At 48.3% G+C, this 18,166-nt stretch overlaps 2 protein-coding genes and 1 pseudogene across 3 annotated transcripts; 2 read left to right on the top strand and 1 right to left on the bottom strand.

Annotated features, from left to right (window-relative positions):
* Positions 1-849: 849 nt before the first annotated feature.
* LOC117838522 (telomere repeat-binding protein 5) lies at positions 850-5,575 on the top strand. Its single transcript, XM_034718576.2, has 10 exons — positions 850-1,172; positions 1,301-1,488; positions 1,588-2,413; positions 2,495-2,683; positions 2,771-2,830; positions 2,910-2,989; positions 3,089-3,333; positions 3,435-3,758; positions 3,848-3,911; positions 4,591-5,575. Exons 2-10 carry the CDS (start codon positions 1,399-1,401, stop codon positions 4,765-4,767), a joined length of 2,055 nt encoding a protein of 684 aa, XP_034574467.1. The 5' UTR covers positions 850-1,172; positions 1,301-1,398; the 3' UTR covers positions 4,768-5,575.
* Positions 5,576-9,529: 3,954 nt separating this feature from the next.
* Positions 9,530-12,881, top strand: LOC117837816 (uncharacterized). Of its 2 annotated transcripts, XM_034717591.2 has the most exons (5): positions 9,531-9,700; positions 9,801-9,881; positions 10,351-10,602; positions 10,851-11,098; positions 12,112-12,881. In XM_034717591.2, the coding sequence occupies exons 3-5, from the start codon at positions 10,353-10,355 to the stop codon at positions 12,538-12,540; spliced, it is 927 nt and encodes a 308-aa protein (XP_034573482.1). In that variant the 5' UTR covers positions 9,531-9,700; positions 9,801-9,881; positions 10,351-10,352; the 3' UTR covers positions 12,541-12,881. The 2 variants fall into 2 exon arrangements, with proteins under 2 accessions (XP_034573481.1, XP_034573482.1); XM_034717590.2 differs by lacking the exon at positions 9,801-9,881 and having other exon boundaries at positions 9,530-9,700.
* A 122-nt stretch (positions 12,882-13,003) lies between these two features.
* LOC117837814 (receptor-like cytoplasmic kinase 176) lies at positions 13,004-16,175 on the bottom strand (annotated as a pseudogene).
* Between the last annotated feature and the right edge of the window lie 1,991 nt (positions 16,176-18,166).

Below are 18,166 nucleotides of genomic sequence, written 5' to 3'. Positions count from 1 at the left end.
GTAATTAACCGTGGTCAAATTTGGAACCCATTGAATGATCTTTCTTTAAACCTTAGAAAAGAAACTATATGCTCCATTTGTTTTTTTTATCCCACACCTCCGGACTGAGCAATGATCGAGTGATGCATGCGAGCTGAACCTCCTATATTTATTTTCCAACAGGTTGGCTTTTTAGATTTTAGAAACACAAAGACCACGAATTTCTTATCTAAAAATTATCTGGTCCTGCGTCGAAGCATCCCGGAATCTTAGCACCTCTTCGGGCATCTCCCCCGAAAAGAGCAAAAACCCTCCATGCAAAAAAGAAAAAGAAAAAGAAAATAGATAATTGAAAAAACGGAGAGCCCCGAATTAATTCCGTGAGCGGGAAGGTGAGAGAGACTGCGGAGTGGGCCCGCATGCAGTTAATAATTTCTAACCCCCACGTTTCTTTCCTAAAAACGCCACCGCTAATTCTCCTCTCCTCCCTAAACCCCCCACCGGTTAACAGGGATCACTCCTCACGTTAGTGGTCACGAGGGACTCGAGAGCCACCGCGGGATCCGACGGCGCGGCGGGCGCGTCCGTTCCCCCGAACCGACGGCCCAGATCATCGGCACGTGGCGCGGGCGCGGAGACGCCTCCTCCTACTGTATGAAGCCCGGACAGGCGCCCGGTGCCGTCGGATCACGTGGCGGGGGGCCACGTGGACGCCAGGGAAGGGCGGAACCGGTCGTTGGAGCGGGGCCGCGTGGGGTTTAACCGGGAGCAGCCGGTGGCTTCCCGGTGGGATGGCGTGGGCGTAAGCGAGGGGGGGTTGGGGGGGTTTAAGAAGGGGGGTTGGTTTTGAGGGGTTTTGGCCAACCCACACCACCGCACCACGCACCTCCACCACCAGAAGAAAAAACCCAGGCGGAGGGCGGAGAGGAGGAGGAGACGGGGGGAAAAGGGAAATAAAAATAAAAAGAGAGGAGAGGCGAAGCAAGGCGAGGAGGAGGGAGAACCCGGAGGCAGGGGAGGGGGAATAATTCCGCGGGGGCTGAGGGATCTCGGCGGTTCCGGCCGCGGAGGAGCCCGGCGAGGCGGTGATCCGAGGGCGATCGGAGGCGGGCGCGAGCGGACGCCGGCGAGGTGTGCCCGGCGTGCTAATTCCGGGGAATTCGGAGGCGGGGCGCGAGTCGACGCCGGCGAAGGTGAGCCCGGCGTGCAAATTCCGGGAATTCAGACGAATTATGCCCGAATTCTTGCGGAGATCCCAACGAACGGTTTCCTTTCTTTTTCTATTCCGCTGACTACCGGTTTTCCTTTGCTGATTGCTCAGATTTGTGTTGGGGGACAAGCCATGAGCAGCGCAACCACCGGTTGTTAACCACGCAACCCCTGTTGTGAATTGCAAGCAACCGAAGCGAGGCGCAAGAAATGGTGTTCCAGAAGAGGTCGTCGTCGGAGATGGAGTCGTGCGGTGGAGGCCAAGTCGCGGAGATGCCGCGCGTTCCCAAATCCGCGAGGGTATGCGGCTTTCAGCGCAATCGATTCGGACCTCGCTCTGCTTGCCCTTGGTTGGCGAGTTTGACAACGATGGCGTTTCTTGTTCGTTGAATTGTGCAGGGCAAGAGATCGGCCCGGAAGAAGGAGGCCCAGAGCCCGGACCAGATGATGTGCGCGTTCGACCTTCTCGCGACGGTGGCCGGGAAGCTGCTTGATGAGGGCGAGGGCTCGCTCGGGAACATGAGCGCCGGTGCCCCGGCCTTGGCTGCGTCCGCCAAGGATGTCCGCGTGAAGCAGGAGCAGTGCGATGAGGAAATGAAGCATTTCAAGCACGAGGTGACGGATCAGGATAGCTGCAACGAGAGCGCAATTCTCCCCCACAATGTGTTTCCGCGGTCGGCGAATCATGCTCGGAACGAGGATCCAAAGGCGAAGTCTGAAGCCCAGGACAAGGAATCCTCCTCGATCAGCTGTGCCAAGGCCGAATTGGGTTGTAATTTCAGGACGATTGCAGATAGGTGGTCACCTGAATCCGTGGAATCAGGAGCCTTCACAGGAGATGCAGCAGCGAGCCTGATGCAGGTGGCCGCAGCAGGATTTCATAAGAATGCTCCTGACATGTATAATTTGCTCGATCCAATGGATGTGGACACGAAGCCTCCTCCTTTGGTCAGCTCTGACAGCACCGGTGAGATGCCATTTCATGGCGATAAAATTCGCCGCTCAATCTCCTTGCCAAGGGGGCCGAAGGGTGTGGCGGGGTATGCTGTAGATAGAGATGATGACGACGATAAGTCCTCTGGGTGCACTCATCCAAGCACCACCACTAACAGGGGTTTCAGGCCCAATTGTACAGCTGAGCATAGTAGGGTAAGGAAGCTGCTCACTTCTAAGTACAGGAAAGTTGCTCCAGCCAGGGTGCACAAATCAGATCTTTCCTACAGTGGTAAGCACTAAAAACTTTGCCTTCCTTTTATTTTCATATTCAAACCAGCTGCATCTCACTTGAATTCATTGATCCCGTCAGATGTCGAGCGGAAGCCTTCTTTCCGCAACAAGAAAATGCATTATACACGACAGAGGACACAGAGGAGTACATTTAAGCGGAGGAAGCTCTTTGATCGTCATGCAGTTCTAGCATCTGAATTTGGTAGAGCAAATGGAAAAGGAAACACAAAGGTTACTGGAAGAGACTCCCATGCTTCTTCTTTGGAAGGTTTGTTTTACTTCCACACGGGAATTTCCTCTTCATGCTATTTCCTTGGTTTCTTACTCAGGGGTAATAATATTTCTACTTCTGCAGCAAACAAGGGGACCAATTCAATGCCATTCCAGAAATCTTGTCCATCAAACGATTGCCATGGTAAAATTTTACTCCCCAGCAAGTTCATTTAATCTCCTACTGTCTATATCTGGTCCTAAGATATCTTTTATTCTTGCAGTGAAACTTAGAATTAAGTCTTTCAAGGTGCCTGAACTTCTTGTTGAAATCCCAGAAAGTGCAACGGTTGGGTCACTAAAGGTACGTAGAGGACATCCATTTAGTATCATGTGTAAATAGGTTACAGGTTTTTTGTGCTCAATGAGTTTTCCTGTGGTTTAATCAGTATTTCCAATGCAGAAAACTGTTCTTGAGGCGGTAACTGCCATTCTTGGAGGTGGTCTTCGCGTGGGTGTTCTTCACCATGGAAAGAAAGTCAGAGATGATAGTAAAACTTTAATGCAGGCTGGGATTGGTCAGGATGATATGCTTGACAACCTTGGTTTTTCACTCGAGCCCAACTGTACGCACAACCTGTCGCAAGCCCAAGCTCCTGAAGATACCAGTTTCCTGGAAACCATTGATACTACTGAACCCCTCGCAAGGTAAAAAAAAACTATGCTTCTAAACAATTCACCGGCATGCTATAACTTGAGGTGCCTCCGCAGTTAAACCTGACCCAGACTGGTGAACTTATTCGATACAGGATTGCGCCTGCTGACTCATCTTCCAAGCATGGTGAAGTCGATGTCTCCCAGGATCTTGCACTAACTCCCTTAGCAATGAACTATCATGGCAGCGACCATGATTCAGTGCAATCCCCTGGGGGCTTCTCATCACCTGATAAAGTGTCCACAAACTCGCGAGCTTTAGTTCCTGTTCCACCTGCAGATCCCAATGCAGGGGCTGTAGTTCCAGTGAATAAGTCAAAGAGGTCACCAGAGCAGGGGCAACGCAGGATCAGGCGTCCGTTCTCTGTTGCTGAAGTAGAAGCACTTGTGCTTGCAGTCGAAAAGCTTGGAACTGGAAGGTACAATTGCTTATTCCCCTCATTTGACCAGAGAAAGTATACTTTCATGGGTTCTGTATTCTTACAGCATAGTTATGGATATGATGTAGGTGGCGAGATGTTAAACTCCGCGCTTTTGACAACGCAAAGCACCGGACATATGTTGATCTTAAGGTAATAACTGTCAAATGCTTGACTTTGACTTCAACTGAAGACTAAAACAAATATCTTAGCATTGCATATACTTGTCAAAATCTGACCATTGATTTCCTTATTGTCCTTTCCTGCTTTAGTGATTGATCCCCGTGGTTTCCTGTTTATTGCCAAACATTTTAATTGCCGCGAAAAGAAGGCTTTGCACGGAATTGCACACTTCGGCTTTATGCAAAACCCCTAGTGGGTTAGGTTACTTGGCCGATTGAACCAGTAGTATGGTGCTTGTGGGTTTTAGGCTCCTCACCCAACAGGACAGTGCTGTTTTTGTGTTCTTAGAAGGTTTCAGCCAGACTCTTTTCCTTGAAAGCCTTTTGTCCTTGTGATTCAGTTAGTGCTGTCCCCACGCATCAGCTTTGTTGTTTGGATGGGTCATGTGGGTTGTAGTACCAGAACGGTTCACCTAGAAACAAAGGTGACCCATTCTTGCACGTCAACTAACCCGATCCGGACTTTAGAAAAAGTCTCGCCGAGGTATCAGATAACCTTTCCTTTATTAGACTGGAAGCTTCTTGGCTGGGTTGCATTGCATTTGCTGCACCTGTTGTCTACTGTCTGCATTTTCTGGTCAAAATTTGACGATGACTTTTGAGTTTGAACAGGCAATGAATTAACCGTGTCGAAATTGTGATGTGAACAGGACAAGTGGAAGACGCTGGTGCACACGGCGAGCATCTCGCCGCAGCAGCGGCGTGGCGAGCCGGTGCCGCAGGAGCTGCTCGACCGGGTCCTGGCGGCCCAGGCCTATTGGTCCCAGCAGCAAGCCAAGCTCCAGCCTAAGACGCCCCCATTGGCTGAGGCTCGCTTGCTCACCTAATAATTCGATGATCCCGGCTGATGGCCTCCTCGGAGGCCGTTACAGCCTTTGTATAAAGTCAGTAAGTCAGTCAGTTCCCTTCACAGGAGGTTTAAGGAAGATATTAGAAAAAGAAAAATATATATAAGCTACAAGAAGCATTGACCGATTTGTTGTAATATCTACTCACCACCGGATATTCTTTAAGCCAGGATTCTCTCTCCTTGTGAATTTAACCAAAGGAAAGGGTATTTCTTTGGCAAATTGTACATGTTGATGATGGAAGAAGAAGATGATCCATGAACTGAGATCTGCAGTGTCTACTAATATCTCACAATTTTGCAATTGTGGTTAAGAAAATGAAGGTGCTGCTCGACCAAGCTCCTGCTCCGGCTCCAGCTTCCGGGTTCTGTTGTGAAGAAGTTGTGGCCTCCTACAGAAGTTGTGAAGCCAAAATTCAGTGTATTAGGCCTGAAATTGAAGTACAGAGCCTACAATATAGTTTGACTCAGTCATAGAGACGGTCACAGAAGCCGTCAAAGGAGGGTAGCTTCTCCTTTGTTGATTTTAGGCTTGGGAGCTCAGCTCCAGCAAAAGACTGAGCGAGGGCAAAGCGGCACCGAAAGCGAGCTTCAGATTCTTTTGTTCAATTGAATTCATTCTTTTGTTAGTGGAGGGTGATGGTAGGAGAGAAGGGATGGATCTTTGCTTCACTTTTCCCTTTCTTTTTTATACTGTAGCTGTATTATGTTCCTTCACCAATCTTGTAGTTATCCTCAAATTTGTAATTGATCGAAATTAACAATATGAAAAGGAAAGATTTTTTTTATACCACTGTATAGTACAGTACCCTTCCCTTTAAAGTTTAAACTATGGCTCTCATGCGGCATATGATCGCCTTCCTGTGATTAATTTTGTGCGGAGACTCAGCAGGTGATCCTGCCTGGGATCAGGCCCCGATCAGATGCTTATTAATTTGTTGTCCTGTGTCAGAGTACTGACGCCGGAGTTTAGTTATACGAGATTCTTATCCATTAGCCCCAATCATAATCCCATGTGCTAAAAGTTTTACTGACGCCACGCCACCTCTGTTTGATCTAATCACATCAACAGCCTAGCAGTAATTAATTCCTAAGGCGTAAGATGCTACCTTAACTACTACTCCAGCGCTAGTACCAGAATTAGCGCAACAAGCAAGTTGACTTCCGATCCTCTACGTTCATACAATACGAGCTGCTTGCAATTGTCATGTTACATGAGGATGCAAATTAATTTCTCGTTGCTTGCAAAGATCTCAAAGGTTTAAACCATTGACCTCTGACCCTAGCGGCGGGGGGGAAGAAAAAAGATCTACCACCAGCAGGCCGGCCGGTGGCGTAGTAGATCCCTTGAAGCATGCTCGCCCATCTGGCGATGGGGCTCTCTCGCTAGCTGTTCCGTATACTGAAAGAATACCGCGTGTGCCTTGCCGTGTGACGGTTGGAAGGCGGAGGCCGGAATATTCCCATGTGTAAGATCGGTGGCGTCTAATCCAGGATTACAAAAGATGCAAGCAAGCACAAGCACCCCACAGCCACCCGGGGGGGTGGGGGTGGGGGGGGGGGGGGGGGGGGGGGGGGGGGGGTTGGACGCAACGCAAGAGGGAGCGGAGAAGCGGCACACAGGCTGGACGCGCATTGCTTGCTGTTTGCTTGGAAGCAAAGATTAGGAGGGGGCAAGGCAACACCGACACCTTTGCCCCTGTGCCATTGGCCAGGAGCAGCCGGCAGCCGCCCACAAGGCTCGTTAAAACAACGCTGCTAGCTAGGTTGCTGAAACCTTTAGTTGGGATCAGATCAGATCACGGCCGAGTGCTCGTGCCCCTCCTGATGCGCGGCCGCACCATCAGCTGGGCCCCCAGCGCTTCTTCCATGATCGATCGCTGCTCCGCTACTCACACGAGCTGAGACCGTGTGGGCGAGAGACGGCTACATGCACCCGTCGACCGGCCTCATTCATTGGGCCATCGCCGGTGCCCATGCCAACGTGCACCTGTCACACCGATGTGTATACGCATCCGCGTGCTTGTATTTCTCGCCATTATCCTGAGATGAGATGGGGATAATCATATGCCGATGCGTCGTCGCTGGTTAAGCGTGAGCGCGGCCGCGGGCTCGGCGAGATCGAGCGGACGGGAACATGCAAGTGTTTTGGGGGGTCTGATCTGGTGGGCAGGCGGCACGGCACGGCACCGCACGCCATGTTCCCTCCATGTGGCTCGCCCGATCCTATTAGCATCTGACCGCGATCTGGGCCGCGGGAACCCGGCTCGTCTCCGGGGCAGACGCACGCCGCAGGTCGGCGGGCGGGTTCGGTTCGTTGCGCGCCGGCGTACGGCACCCGGCAGTCCCGCGCCACCGTCCGGCATGTGAGGTTCGGCAGCGTGCGATCGATCTGCGGGCGAAACCGTTAGTGTTAGGCCGGTCTGGTGCGTGCGATCGAGTCCGCCGACGTGGTTGCCATCATCTCTGCCAGGACGTCTCTGGCCACGCAGCTGGAAACACGTTTGTGAGAATTCTACTGTTCACCATTGGAAGAAAAGGAAACGAAATCACACTGTTTGGTCGCATTTTTATTTGGAGCCGGCTGACGGTGCAGCAGGGTCATTAGCTTGCATCCGAAAAGCTCAGACGTTTATGACGCGATAATACTGAAACACTATCATGTAGATTTGTTTTTTCTCATTTGATCTTTTCCTCGATCAAAGTATGCAGGCCTAGCCTGCTAGTTGCCTATAGGTCAATTTTAGCGGAGTAGGTGGTGGTGGCATCCCCCGGTGGTGGGTGACGCCGGCTACAGTGGCGTATGCTTACCACATTACCAACTGGTCCGCGGTGGCGCTTGATTGCTCTCTTTCTTTCTTTAATTATCGCCACCAGCCGCGCTGGTGCGGATTGACATTTGAATCTGTCCCGACGCGAGCCAACAAACCCAACCCTCTTCCTCTATAACTAGCCGCCGATCAGATTCTACCAAAAAAAAAAATCGCAGCCTAGCTAGGAGTACTACTGCTATTTTAATCTCTTCTGCCATGGGGCCTTGATATTTCAGCTAATCAGCAAGCTACATGCGGCCGCCATGTGCTTTGTCGACCTTGTTCCAGAGCAAACTTATAGCACGATTAGTTTAAGTTTAGAAACACTTCGAATTGAGATCAAGGTGACAAATTGAGAATAGTCTGCCGTCCAGCTGGCTAATAATTTTGCAAATTGAGATCAAGGTTACTGTTTCGTGCACACCTCGCCCTGCTGAGGACAGCACAGAATTTAAGCATATTCTGGGCTGCCGAATTGGTCGAAATTTCTCCCATTCATTTTCTGAAAAACTCTGCTAGAAAGTACATTTGGACCAAGGACGCAACCCCTGCGGAATCGCTTTCAGAGGTGATGAAGCACACACGTAAACTGGCGATGCTCAATGCCGAGCCGGCAAAGCCGCTCCATGCGTGCCGCCATGAGTCAGTGCCGCATGGGTTTTGCCGGCTTCTCTGCCGGTAGAATATAGGTAGATTAGATAGATATACAAGTAACACACGCTTCTAATCTTCCAAAGTTTGAGTCCGAGTTGGGCAGGTAAAGGTAAGAGAGCTGGAGCCTGGAGCGGCGTGGTGGAACACGTGTAGAAGACGAACTGATCCGTGGTCTTTTACAGACGGAACACGGCGGCTGCTCGCAACTCCCAACCAACGAACGAACGCCCAGGGTCACCTGCTCATCCGGTAACCAAGCTTTGATGCGCTGCAAGAAAACGTCAAAGTAATATTACCGGATACTTGAAACTGCTTAGTGATAAGCCTTTCCCTTTCCGAGAGCAAAAGGTGACCGGAGACTGCCGCTGATTAACCATGCCGGCCTGGGATGGTCGCTGTCAGCGGGCGGCGTTGCCTGATCTAGATTAGCTTAGCTATGCATGCACGAGAAGAGCATGCATGGCCCGGGATGGAAGCTTCACCACGTCCGTCCTCATGCGTGCGGCACGCGGCGGCGGTGATGATGCGAGCGGGATGGCATTTTCCTTTGACCACCCGTGTTGTGGTCTGGTCGACGGCGCGTGGAGCAGGACGATTTGGACTCGCCCAACGCGTTCTCACGTATGCGGAAGTGCCATGGCGAGCTGGGTAACGCGGTGGTACGACGGGTGCGGGGGCGCTGGATGCTTCATGCTGTGTGCCGGCGTGACGTGTGTGTCTGCTTTCCAAACCCAAAAGCGCTCGATTCCTCTGTGTGATGGGTTCTGGAATATGTTCTGTTGTCTACTGTGTTCGATCATTCGATGCATCAGGCGAATTGGCAAGAGATGAAGGCTTTGCCTGTTTCTGGAGCACGGTGCAAAACCTTGACCTGGACTCTTTAGCTATCAATCAAATGGACGATCTCGTACTTGAACCAAGCTGGTACGAAAGAAAATGGACTGATGGACATGGTTTGCCAAACTTCGAGAGCCTGTTTGGCAAACGAATTAGTTTACTCCAAGTTTCTCTTCTTCAACAACGAAAGAGCCCAACCGTAGCGAATTCGGCCCATAAGGCGGCGTCCTCAAATCTTTCCCAGGCCCGCGAAGCAGAGGTACGAAACGGAAGCCCACTCGCGACAACTATGGGCCTGCACATTGACGCTACAACCGTGTTCGTGATATCAGGCCCATTATTAAACCGGTGCCCATTAGGCGGTTTGGAATTCCACACCAGTCCAAACCACTCCCGTCTTCTCGCTACGAATTTGGGCTGCCACTGCTCAGACCAGCCCACACCCGTGCACGACTAGGCACCTCGCCGTCCTCGCTCCCCCGGCGGCGCCAGCCGCACCCCTCCACCCACAGGCCACATCTCCCCGTCCTCGCCACCGCACCGCCAGGTTCCGGCAACCGGCACGACCGTCCGAAGCCGCGCCGGCGCCACCGCGCACACGACGCGAAGGTGAGCCTCCGCTTCGGTATCGTTTTTATTCCTCTCCAACATATCCGGCGCACTCGCGCGAATCGCCTTTGCTTGCGGTGACGCCCGTGCCGCTCCTCAGGGTTCCGTCTAGCTGCTAGGATTGAGACCGACCCTTCAGCCTCTTGTTGCCTCCGCTCGCTTGCCCGCCTCTGCTGGATCGGTAAGCTGATGCGCTTATTATAGGCTCGAGGGTCCTAATGTTGTCGTCATGTCCAAGCACTAGCGATTACTAGTAGCGATTTGTATGTTCGGCAACTTCTGTGGGTAAAGCATGTAAATATCGCCTGGACTTGCGGAACTGGGAAGCCTGCACCTGCGCCTGCGCGTGCCAAGTTGCTCTGTGCTGTGCAGATTTGTTGATATCCTGCTACCTTGTGTTGGTGTTGAATTCTGCAATTGGATGATAGATATCAGCGCAGTAGTGGGAGTTCGGTGTTGGAACAAATCATGATATCCTAAGCTGTTGTTATGTCTAAGCTCTTGGAACATTGATCTGAATATCTGATGGTGTGTAATATGTATTGTTTAGTCTAGATTTCCCAATTGGTTATTCCACAAATCACGAGAGGTTTTTAATTTAAGTTCAGTTTAAATCATTTGTTGCCAACCAGGTTACTTTTGTGTTTCAGAGATGCAGGATAGAATGAGGCGGCAGGGACAATACGGTGAAGCAGACATCACTTCCATGGTCGCGGCCCAGTTGCATCACTACAAGGCACAGCAAAGGGTGCAGCAACACCCTGAGAACAGCTACACTGGAAGGGATCCTGGGCAAGCTTCTGGGGAGCACCAGTACACTCCCCCGAAGGTGAGACAGAGTCAATGGGATCGAGGTGGACCAAACATGCCAAGCAAGGTTCCATCATACGCATATAATGAAGGCATGTACTGAGCAGCTTATTAGTTTGATATTTTGCTTCTTCTTCTTTTTTATCAAATAGCCCTGCTTCATCTCTTGCAAAATATAATTAATTGCACTCGCACACCCTACATATTGCAATGGAGGGATCAAGGGAGTGCTAGCATAGAAACTATAAAGTGTGTAATTGTATTTGGGAATGTTATCAGATGTAAGTGATTCCTTATAGGTTAAAAAATTTTAATATTATGCTGACTGTTAGTGATGCAGGCCAAGGTGCTGCTGGTGCACAATCCTTTTATGATGGACAGAGATCTGATGCAAAGGTTGGTCTAGAAAAGCAGACCAGCAAGGAAACTAGGGACCATGCTCGTACAGATAGGACTGAAACAAGATATGAGGATTATAATCTTCCTCGGACATTTGAAGGTCTTGAGCAAAGTTTTCATGAAGACATTATGATGCTATCCAAGGAACTACATGATGCAGAGGATGCTGAAAATTCTAGACACAGGGAGGTATGTCAAAGTATATTTCTTTTCTTTATGATGACTGAAGTAATGCATGATTCTGCCCTACGCCCCTTCCTAGCAAGAGTTGCATTGCAGTGTGCAGTATTAACTGTTTGATTTTAGTTTTTCATTTTATCGTCGTGAATTTTATTTAGCTTAGCTCCACTTTGCTTTGGACTGAAAGGCTTTGCTGTTGTTTACTCATTTTTTTTATTGTTTTCGTTCCTGCAATTGACATGATGTCTTTATCCATTTCTCAAGAGGATTTGATATCATTATCTAACTCAGTTTCGGTACAATTAGCCTTTTCAGGAAAACAAATGCACATGTAGATGCTGGTAAACTGCTACTTTTATGCCGTTGGTTTTTCTCTTTTTATCTTATAGGTTGGTCATTATTATACACATTTCAATCTGCATGCCAATATATCAGCTTAGACATGCAATGATTATATTAGTCATCTAGCAGGACCAAACTGCTTGCAACAAACTAAGCAGATTTACTGTTCGGTTCTCAGCCGTATGACATGTATAAAAATATCCCACTCAGAGAAGTATATAGTACATCGTCAACTAGAACGTTAGCATTGTTCACGTACTAAATTGAAATGATGATCTTCCCCTTTCATATGGTTGTCAGTATATTCATTTGATTACGCTATTATTGTGGTTAAAGGGATCTTCATGCTTGAATTGGTTTCTATAACAGTGAACAAATCTGCTAATTGAAGGTTTTGGTGCATGAACTCAAATTCCATGCTTATCTTAAAAACAATGTGTATGCTTCATAATAATCAGATGCATGTCTAATATTCAACGAGTAAGCTGTGGAAAATGGAAGTCGCCACAGGAATGTAGTATAATGTTGTCACTTGTCACCCTCACAGCAGTCTGGAACCTGGAGTTGCTATATATGATTGACCTGTCTGTTCTTGCTGTTGGGTTCTATTTTTCGTAAGTTCTATGCATTAATTAAAACTAAGACAACAGTTGTTTCATGTTTCTAATGTGTGTCTGCAGAGATTGAAGGAGATAAATACGCAGTACCAGGAGAAACTATTAGCACTTCGGGCTCGGCAAGCAAACTATAGAGATGAATTCCTGCGTAAGGAATCTTTGGCACGCCAGCAGCAATACCAGCAGGCCAGCATGAGCCATTATGCCAATAATTCCGCGGGTGGGGAGCAGCATGGTTATCACCCAACAGCCTTGCCTGGCGAGCAGCATGGTTATCATCCAACAGCAGCAACCACTCCTGCTGCTGGTGGAGCTGGAGGTGCTTATGGAGAGGCTCATCGGGGTTATGCTTCTGGGCAGTACGAATCCTTCAGTGATCGCCCAGATTACCCGGAGTTCCATGGTGGCGGCAGAGGTCGAGGTCGTGGTTTTGAACGCCGTGGCCAATACCCAGGTGGTCGTGATTACAATTCTGGTGGCCGGCGATTCTAGATATGTTTTTTAGCGGGACAGTCCAGTCATGCTGGCCTCATCTCGGCTTATCTCAGGCTGCTGTGATGCACTCGATGCTTTAGAAGCTTTGTTGCAATCTCCTGGAAACCTAAATGCTTGTAGAACGTGTTCAAGTTCTACAATCGACGTCACCAATATGCTAGCATCAAGCTACTTCTACGGTTTTGCCAGAGTTCCTTCTGGGTGTAATTTGTAGAGGAACCGGAGAATAGGGACGTTATTGTTTCTCTGCTACCCATTCATGTTATATGTTCTCTGAAGCAAAAAAGTACATGTTTATTATAATTTCAAAATAATAAAACGAGCCCTGATTATGTTTTTTTTTTCAGAACTGCTTATGTTGTTTAACTTCTCTGTAGCCGCAGTATTGGTAGATATTGTTTTCTTGGCACGCAATTTGCAGTGACAACTGACAATTCTCCAGCAAAGCAGTACAAGGATCTAAAGAAAATGCAGCTGGAACCCCCAAAAAAACTAAGTTTGAACTCCTGATACAACACAAGTGGACTGCTAGGATATTCATATGTTGAGAAAAAGTTGCACCAACGAAGCAGCTAGCTATACACAAAGCAAGATATATTACACTCTTCAGAAGCTAGATCGGCCCCTCAAATCCCTCCGTTCACCGTTTTTACCCCATTGGAGTATTACAAGACGATGCATAAGAGAGGCAAGGACAACAGTAACCAGCAATTCTCCTACTTGCCAGATTTCACCGCACCCTGGCATCTTGAAGACCTTCTAACACGGTCACAACTTGATCCATGCCAGGTCTGCATCGCGCATCCATCGACAAGCATTGCAGTGCTAGGGCCGCAGTCTTCTGCGCCGCAGGAAGGGAATACTGGGAACCCAACCGCGAGTCCAGGACATGGATCACTCTCCTCTTGTTGGTGATGTAAGGCCTAGCCCATTCTACCAGGTTGTGCTGGCCAGGCGGGCGGTTCTTGTCCAGAGCACGCTGCCCAGACAGCAACTCTAGAAGAACAACACCGTAGCTGTACACATCGCTCTTCGCAGTCAAATGGCCTGTGCATCATGAGAGTAAACAAAAGTGGCCATCGATTATACATATGCAAGTCATTGGTTTTTTTTTTCGGATACATGCAAGTCTGTTGACTTAAAACATTAGAGCATGTGCGCAAATTTGTAGGTTAAAGAACAAGATGCAACTTGCAAGCAATCGAACAATCAGAATTCGTATACTGACTTGACTTGTACCATAATTTCTGATTTCATGGTAGTTCGTGCAGGAAACCAGCTGGGCAATCTAGTTGTATTTTTTTGGGACTAACCAAAGGCATGGCACAGAGTAAAGTACCATTCAAGTAGCATAACATGATGCTTCGATGTTTTCCCCTTTACAGGATGCCATACATCATACACTTAATTCTTTGAGTTTTTAAATCAGAAGCAGCACATGAACAAGACAACAAATGCCAATCAAGAAGGGATTGTACAGCAACATGCTGTGCTGCTTTGCTGACAAGAATTATTTTATATTCCCCAATTGCAATTGATAAACGAGTTGCTTTAAACAAAAGGCACATCTAAGCACAATGCAGGACCATGCCATATAAAATTGAATAAATGAATCTAACCGAAATTGCATGCACACAATCAGTATCCTTGTCTTGCAAAATATTTATTTTTCTCAACTACAGAGATATGAAGAAATAATGCAAAGAAATAAAAAGAAAAGGGATATGATGAAATAAATAGCTAACTAAAAAGGAAAGGGTTACGATGAAACAGCAAAGCTTCATTTACCCACTTTCTCAGCATAGTAATTATAATGCATCAAAAGAACAGCAAAGCAATATGACGTATAACTGGCTGGTTAATCATGCAACAAAAATTACCTGTTGCAAGATATTCAGGGGCAGCATATCCTTGTGTCCCCATGACCCTAGTAGAGACATGACTTTTATCACCACTTGGACCATCTTTTGCTAAACCGAAATCAGACAATTTTGCATTGTATTCCTGTAAAAAGAGTCAAATAAAGAATTGCACATCTTTAGATCAAAGTTCATTTGACTTGAACATATTGTATAGCGAATGATTTGCATACAGACCGAGTCGAGGAGAATATTGGAGGTCTTGAAATCACGGTAAATAACTTTAGCCTGGTCACCATGCAGGAAAGCAAGACCTCTTGCCGCCTCAAGCGCGACCTTCATCCGCAAGTTCCACGGGAGCGGTTGGAAGTGCGAACCCCCTGTAATATCATCGCATTCGGTCCTTTTCATAAAGCAAGAAGCCAAGAATGAAGGATATCACAAAAGAATACTTGAGAGCTTACTCCTGAAAAGATGATGCTCCAAGCTCCCTCTTGGCATGTACTCGTACACAAGAAGCCGTTGTTCGTCCTCCAAGCAGTACCCAATAAGTTTCACAAGATTTGGGTGGGACAACTGCCCTAGGTAATTGACCTCAGCCTACAAAGTTGTTGCAGACACAAATTAAAACCACATATCAAACAGATGCAATAGGAGTGGAGGGACACCAACCAGCCATTCTCTGTGCCCTTGGAAACTGTCGAGCTTGAGCTTCTTCACAGCGACAATCATCCCAGTGCCCGGCTTCACAGGTGCAAGCGTGCGCTCATCCATCCATCCCTTGAACACCGAGCCAAAGCCTCCCTCCCCCAGCAGGCTGTCCGGTCTGAAGTTCCTTGTGGAGCCTTTCAGCTCACTGAAGGAGAACTTCCGGACATTTGATGACTCCAGAATCTCTGTCTCTGTACGAGGAGTAGGTGGCACCGACGACGAAGAGCCAGATGTCTTGGTACCAAAGGTGCTGCTGTTCTTAGAACCGGTCCCTGGATCACAAGCGCCAACCAAATTAGCAAGAAAGAAAGTTTGTCCCTTGCGATGCTATGCTTCCAGAATTGAAGTGGTACAACTTCTTTGGCTAATAAATCTCACATTGTAGTAAAGGAAAGTTGCAATCGTTTTGGAGGCATCCTACTTCACCCAAAATTGTACAATTTCTTTAGCTAAAAAAAGTACAATTCCGGTCACCACTCTGACTCAATAAGCCCAAAATGGGCTATTAAATACTTCTATTCTCGGGGAAGCAAGAAAACATAGCAATTTATTCAAATCGAGGTCGACTATTCTTTGTTCTTTCCAAGTGCAACGAAAGGAATCAGTAAACGCTCATCCCCTCTATACAAAACAAACCGAAAAATCGCGGCAAGAAACAGAGTAAGGAAGGCGGATTTAAACACGCTCTCTCTGATAACCAAGAAACAAGCTTTCGGTACCTGACGAATTGGGGGCACTGAAGGAAGGGTTGATCTCGGCGTTCCCCTCCACGCCGGCGCAGTTCCCCATCAGGAACAAGGATAGCCAACCAGAACCCCTGCCCGAGGCGGCCTGCTGGGGATTCCGCCGAGCTCTCCCGGCCGCGCGCAGGGAGGGAGCTAGAAGCAGTAGGACGCCTGGGTTTATTTGGCTTGTGGTGTCATCCTTCCGCTGCTGTGCTGGGTAGGAAGGAGATGTAGAATCATGGCAGCTGCTGGCTGGGCTGGCTGGCTGCCTGCGAGCGAGGGTGGTGGTGGTGGGAGCCGACGAGCCGTGGGGTCGGTCAGCTCATTAATGGAGGGGCAGGGAGCCTTTCCGTCTCACACTTCTCTTTTCTACCCCTTGTTTTTCCGTCCATGCGCTTCACGCCTTCGCCTCTCCTTCCGGTTTTGCAAGTTCCGTCTTTGGCAGTACCAAAATTGTGATTGTATCTTTGTGCAAAAACGTATGGTGTAACAAAAAAATGTTCATTCAGATATTTTTATGGTTTATATCTACGATTGTGTCAAACTAATGTTGTTCTTCTTGTGTAAACCCACACGGGTCTTGTGTGTGGGCCCTACTATGTTAATTTCAGGTGTCGACTAACGATATTTACTAGGTACATCAACTTTGTGGTAATATATGGCTAGAGTTTTGGCCTTTAGTTTTGGGTAGCTCAACAAAATGGGTTCACAGAGCTTATTGTGACAAACAAATTGTGTTTCTCTGTCCTCCTTTCCCTTTTTTGAAAATATACATTGCTGTGGGGATAAAGTGGGAAACATCGTATTCCGATGGCCCATTTGCCCATTTGGAATGTAGCAATTCCAACGAGGCATGAACTTCTTTTGCTGTCCATTTTTCCTGTCCAAAACCGATCAGTCCATGGTCGTCATGTTGTTTCTCTCCACCTTCCCCGTTGAGAAGCTTTGATATCTCCAAGACAACATAGAAAAAATAAAAATGTACATTTCACGTTTGGTGACTTGCTAGCCCGCACCGGAGCATATATGGAAACACAGATATTCATGCGATATCGTTTTTTTCAGACGGGGCTCCTCGGCAGTAATGCTGCAACTTGGGGTCAACAGGTGGATCCAGTCCCACATGTCAGTGATCTAACTGCATTCTGTAGTACTGCAGAGAAACTGCTTCTTTTTTTGTGGTGGGGAGTGAGAGATGTGTTCCAAAATATAGTCTGCAGGTATACAGTGTGTTTAGGACACTTAAATTATAAGAAACCTAAAATTGATGCAACACCTTATAGATGAAGACTAAAAATTGCTAAATCAACTGCTCTCCAGAGTACAATATGAACGAAGAAATGGCATTCCAAATGGGAAAAAACTATGACGGCGAACATAGGTGAAAGAAACACATTGGTCTCAATTTTTTTTCCAATTTAAGCTATGTTTTGTTAAGAACCTTAAATTCTATTCTCTCCGTTCCAAATTGTAGATTGTTTCGATTTTTCATAGATATTATTATGCATCTAAACATACACTGTACCTGGAACGGAGGGAGTACAGCCCAACTTATTCGGCCTATCAGTTTTTAGCGTTCGACAATATATACATCAACACGCTCTTTTGGCTTTAATGATTTGTATACGTGCTTTCCTTGCTCGCAAGTCGCAACAGCCAACAAGACGCAATCATTTGTCCAGCAAATACCACAGTACGGCTACATATAGTGCTCCTGCCACGGATTCGTGCAAAACAGAAACGCGATAGGGACGGACGGACGTATTACTATATGGTAGGGCCCGGCCGGTACTGCACCTGTTTGACTAGTGAGGCTCGGCTAGGTTGGAAGTGGCGGTGGTTGGCGCTGCCTTGAAACTTTGGAAGCGCATGCCCAATTGCCGATCCCGGGATGAATCCTCTTCGACTCGCCTTTGGTTGTTGCCACCCACGACCTGCCCTGCACCGATACGATACCCTCCTCTCCACGAGTCCTCGCCGGTTGACAGGTAGTCGCGCGCGCCCAAGGGGAGGAGAGCGAGCGCGCGCGGAATGAAGTCGCCGGCCGGGTCGAGGAACCGTGACGCCCCCCGCCGCGCGGTCGAGGGCAGACGGCGATGCGGATTAGTGGCCCGGCGAGTGTATACTGCGGCAAGTTGCGCATCGTCTCTTCCTCATCCGAGGGCGAATTGGTTGGGAGTTCGGGATGGACGTCCCTGTCGACGGAGCTGGAGATCGAGAGAGGGAGAGCGAGGAAGTCGTCCACTGCGGTTGTGGCTGGCGAGCGTCAGCCGTCAGTCCAACTGCCTTGCACCGCAGGACGATGGACTCATGGACGTTCGCGTGTTT

The sequence above is a fragment of the Setaria viridis genome, chromosome 9 (assembly GCF_005286985.2).
Source record: "Setaria viridis chromosome 9, Setaria_viridis_v4.0, whole genome shotgun sequence".
Classification (NCBI taxonomy): Eukaryota; Viridiplantae; Streptophyta; class Magnoliopsida; order Poales; family Poaceae; genus Setaria; species Setaria viridis.
The sequence above is the reverse complement of the archived record's forward strand: the minus strand, read 5'-3'. Positions and strand labels throughout refer to the sequence as shown.

What these genes read in the sequence shown, in the direction of transcription:
- LOC117838522 (XM_034718576.2), top strand. Translation starts at nt 1,399, where the DNA reads ATGGTGTTCCAGAAGAGGTCGTCGTCGGAGATGGAGTCGTGCGGTGGA. An exon ending in GCGTTCCCAAATCCGCGAGG is followed by an intron (nt 1,489 to 1,587) that starts GTATGCGGCTTT and finishes TGAATTGTGCAG; the next exon opens with GGCAAGAGATCGGCCCGGAA. An exon ending in CAACGGTTGGGTCACTAAAG is followed by an intron (nt 2,990 to 3,088) that starts GTACGTAGAGGA and finishes TTTCCAATGCAG; the next exon opens with AAAACTGTTCTTGAGGCGGT.
- LOC117837816 (XM_034717590.2), top strand. Translation starts at nt 10,353, where the DNA reads ATGCAGGATAGAATGAGGCGGCAGGGACAATACGGTGAAGCAGACATC. An exon ending in ATCATACGCATATAATGAAG is followed by an intron (nt 10,603 to 10,850) that starts GCATGTACTGAG and finishes TTAGTGATGCAG; the next exon opens with GCCAAGGTGCTGCTGGTGCA. An exon ending in AAAATTCTAGACACAGGGAG is followed by an intron (nt 11,099 to 12,111) that starts GTATGTCAAAGT and finishes GTGTGTCTGCAG; the next exon opens with AGATTGAAGGAGATAAATAC.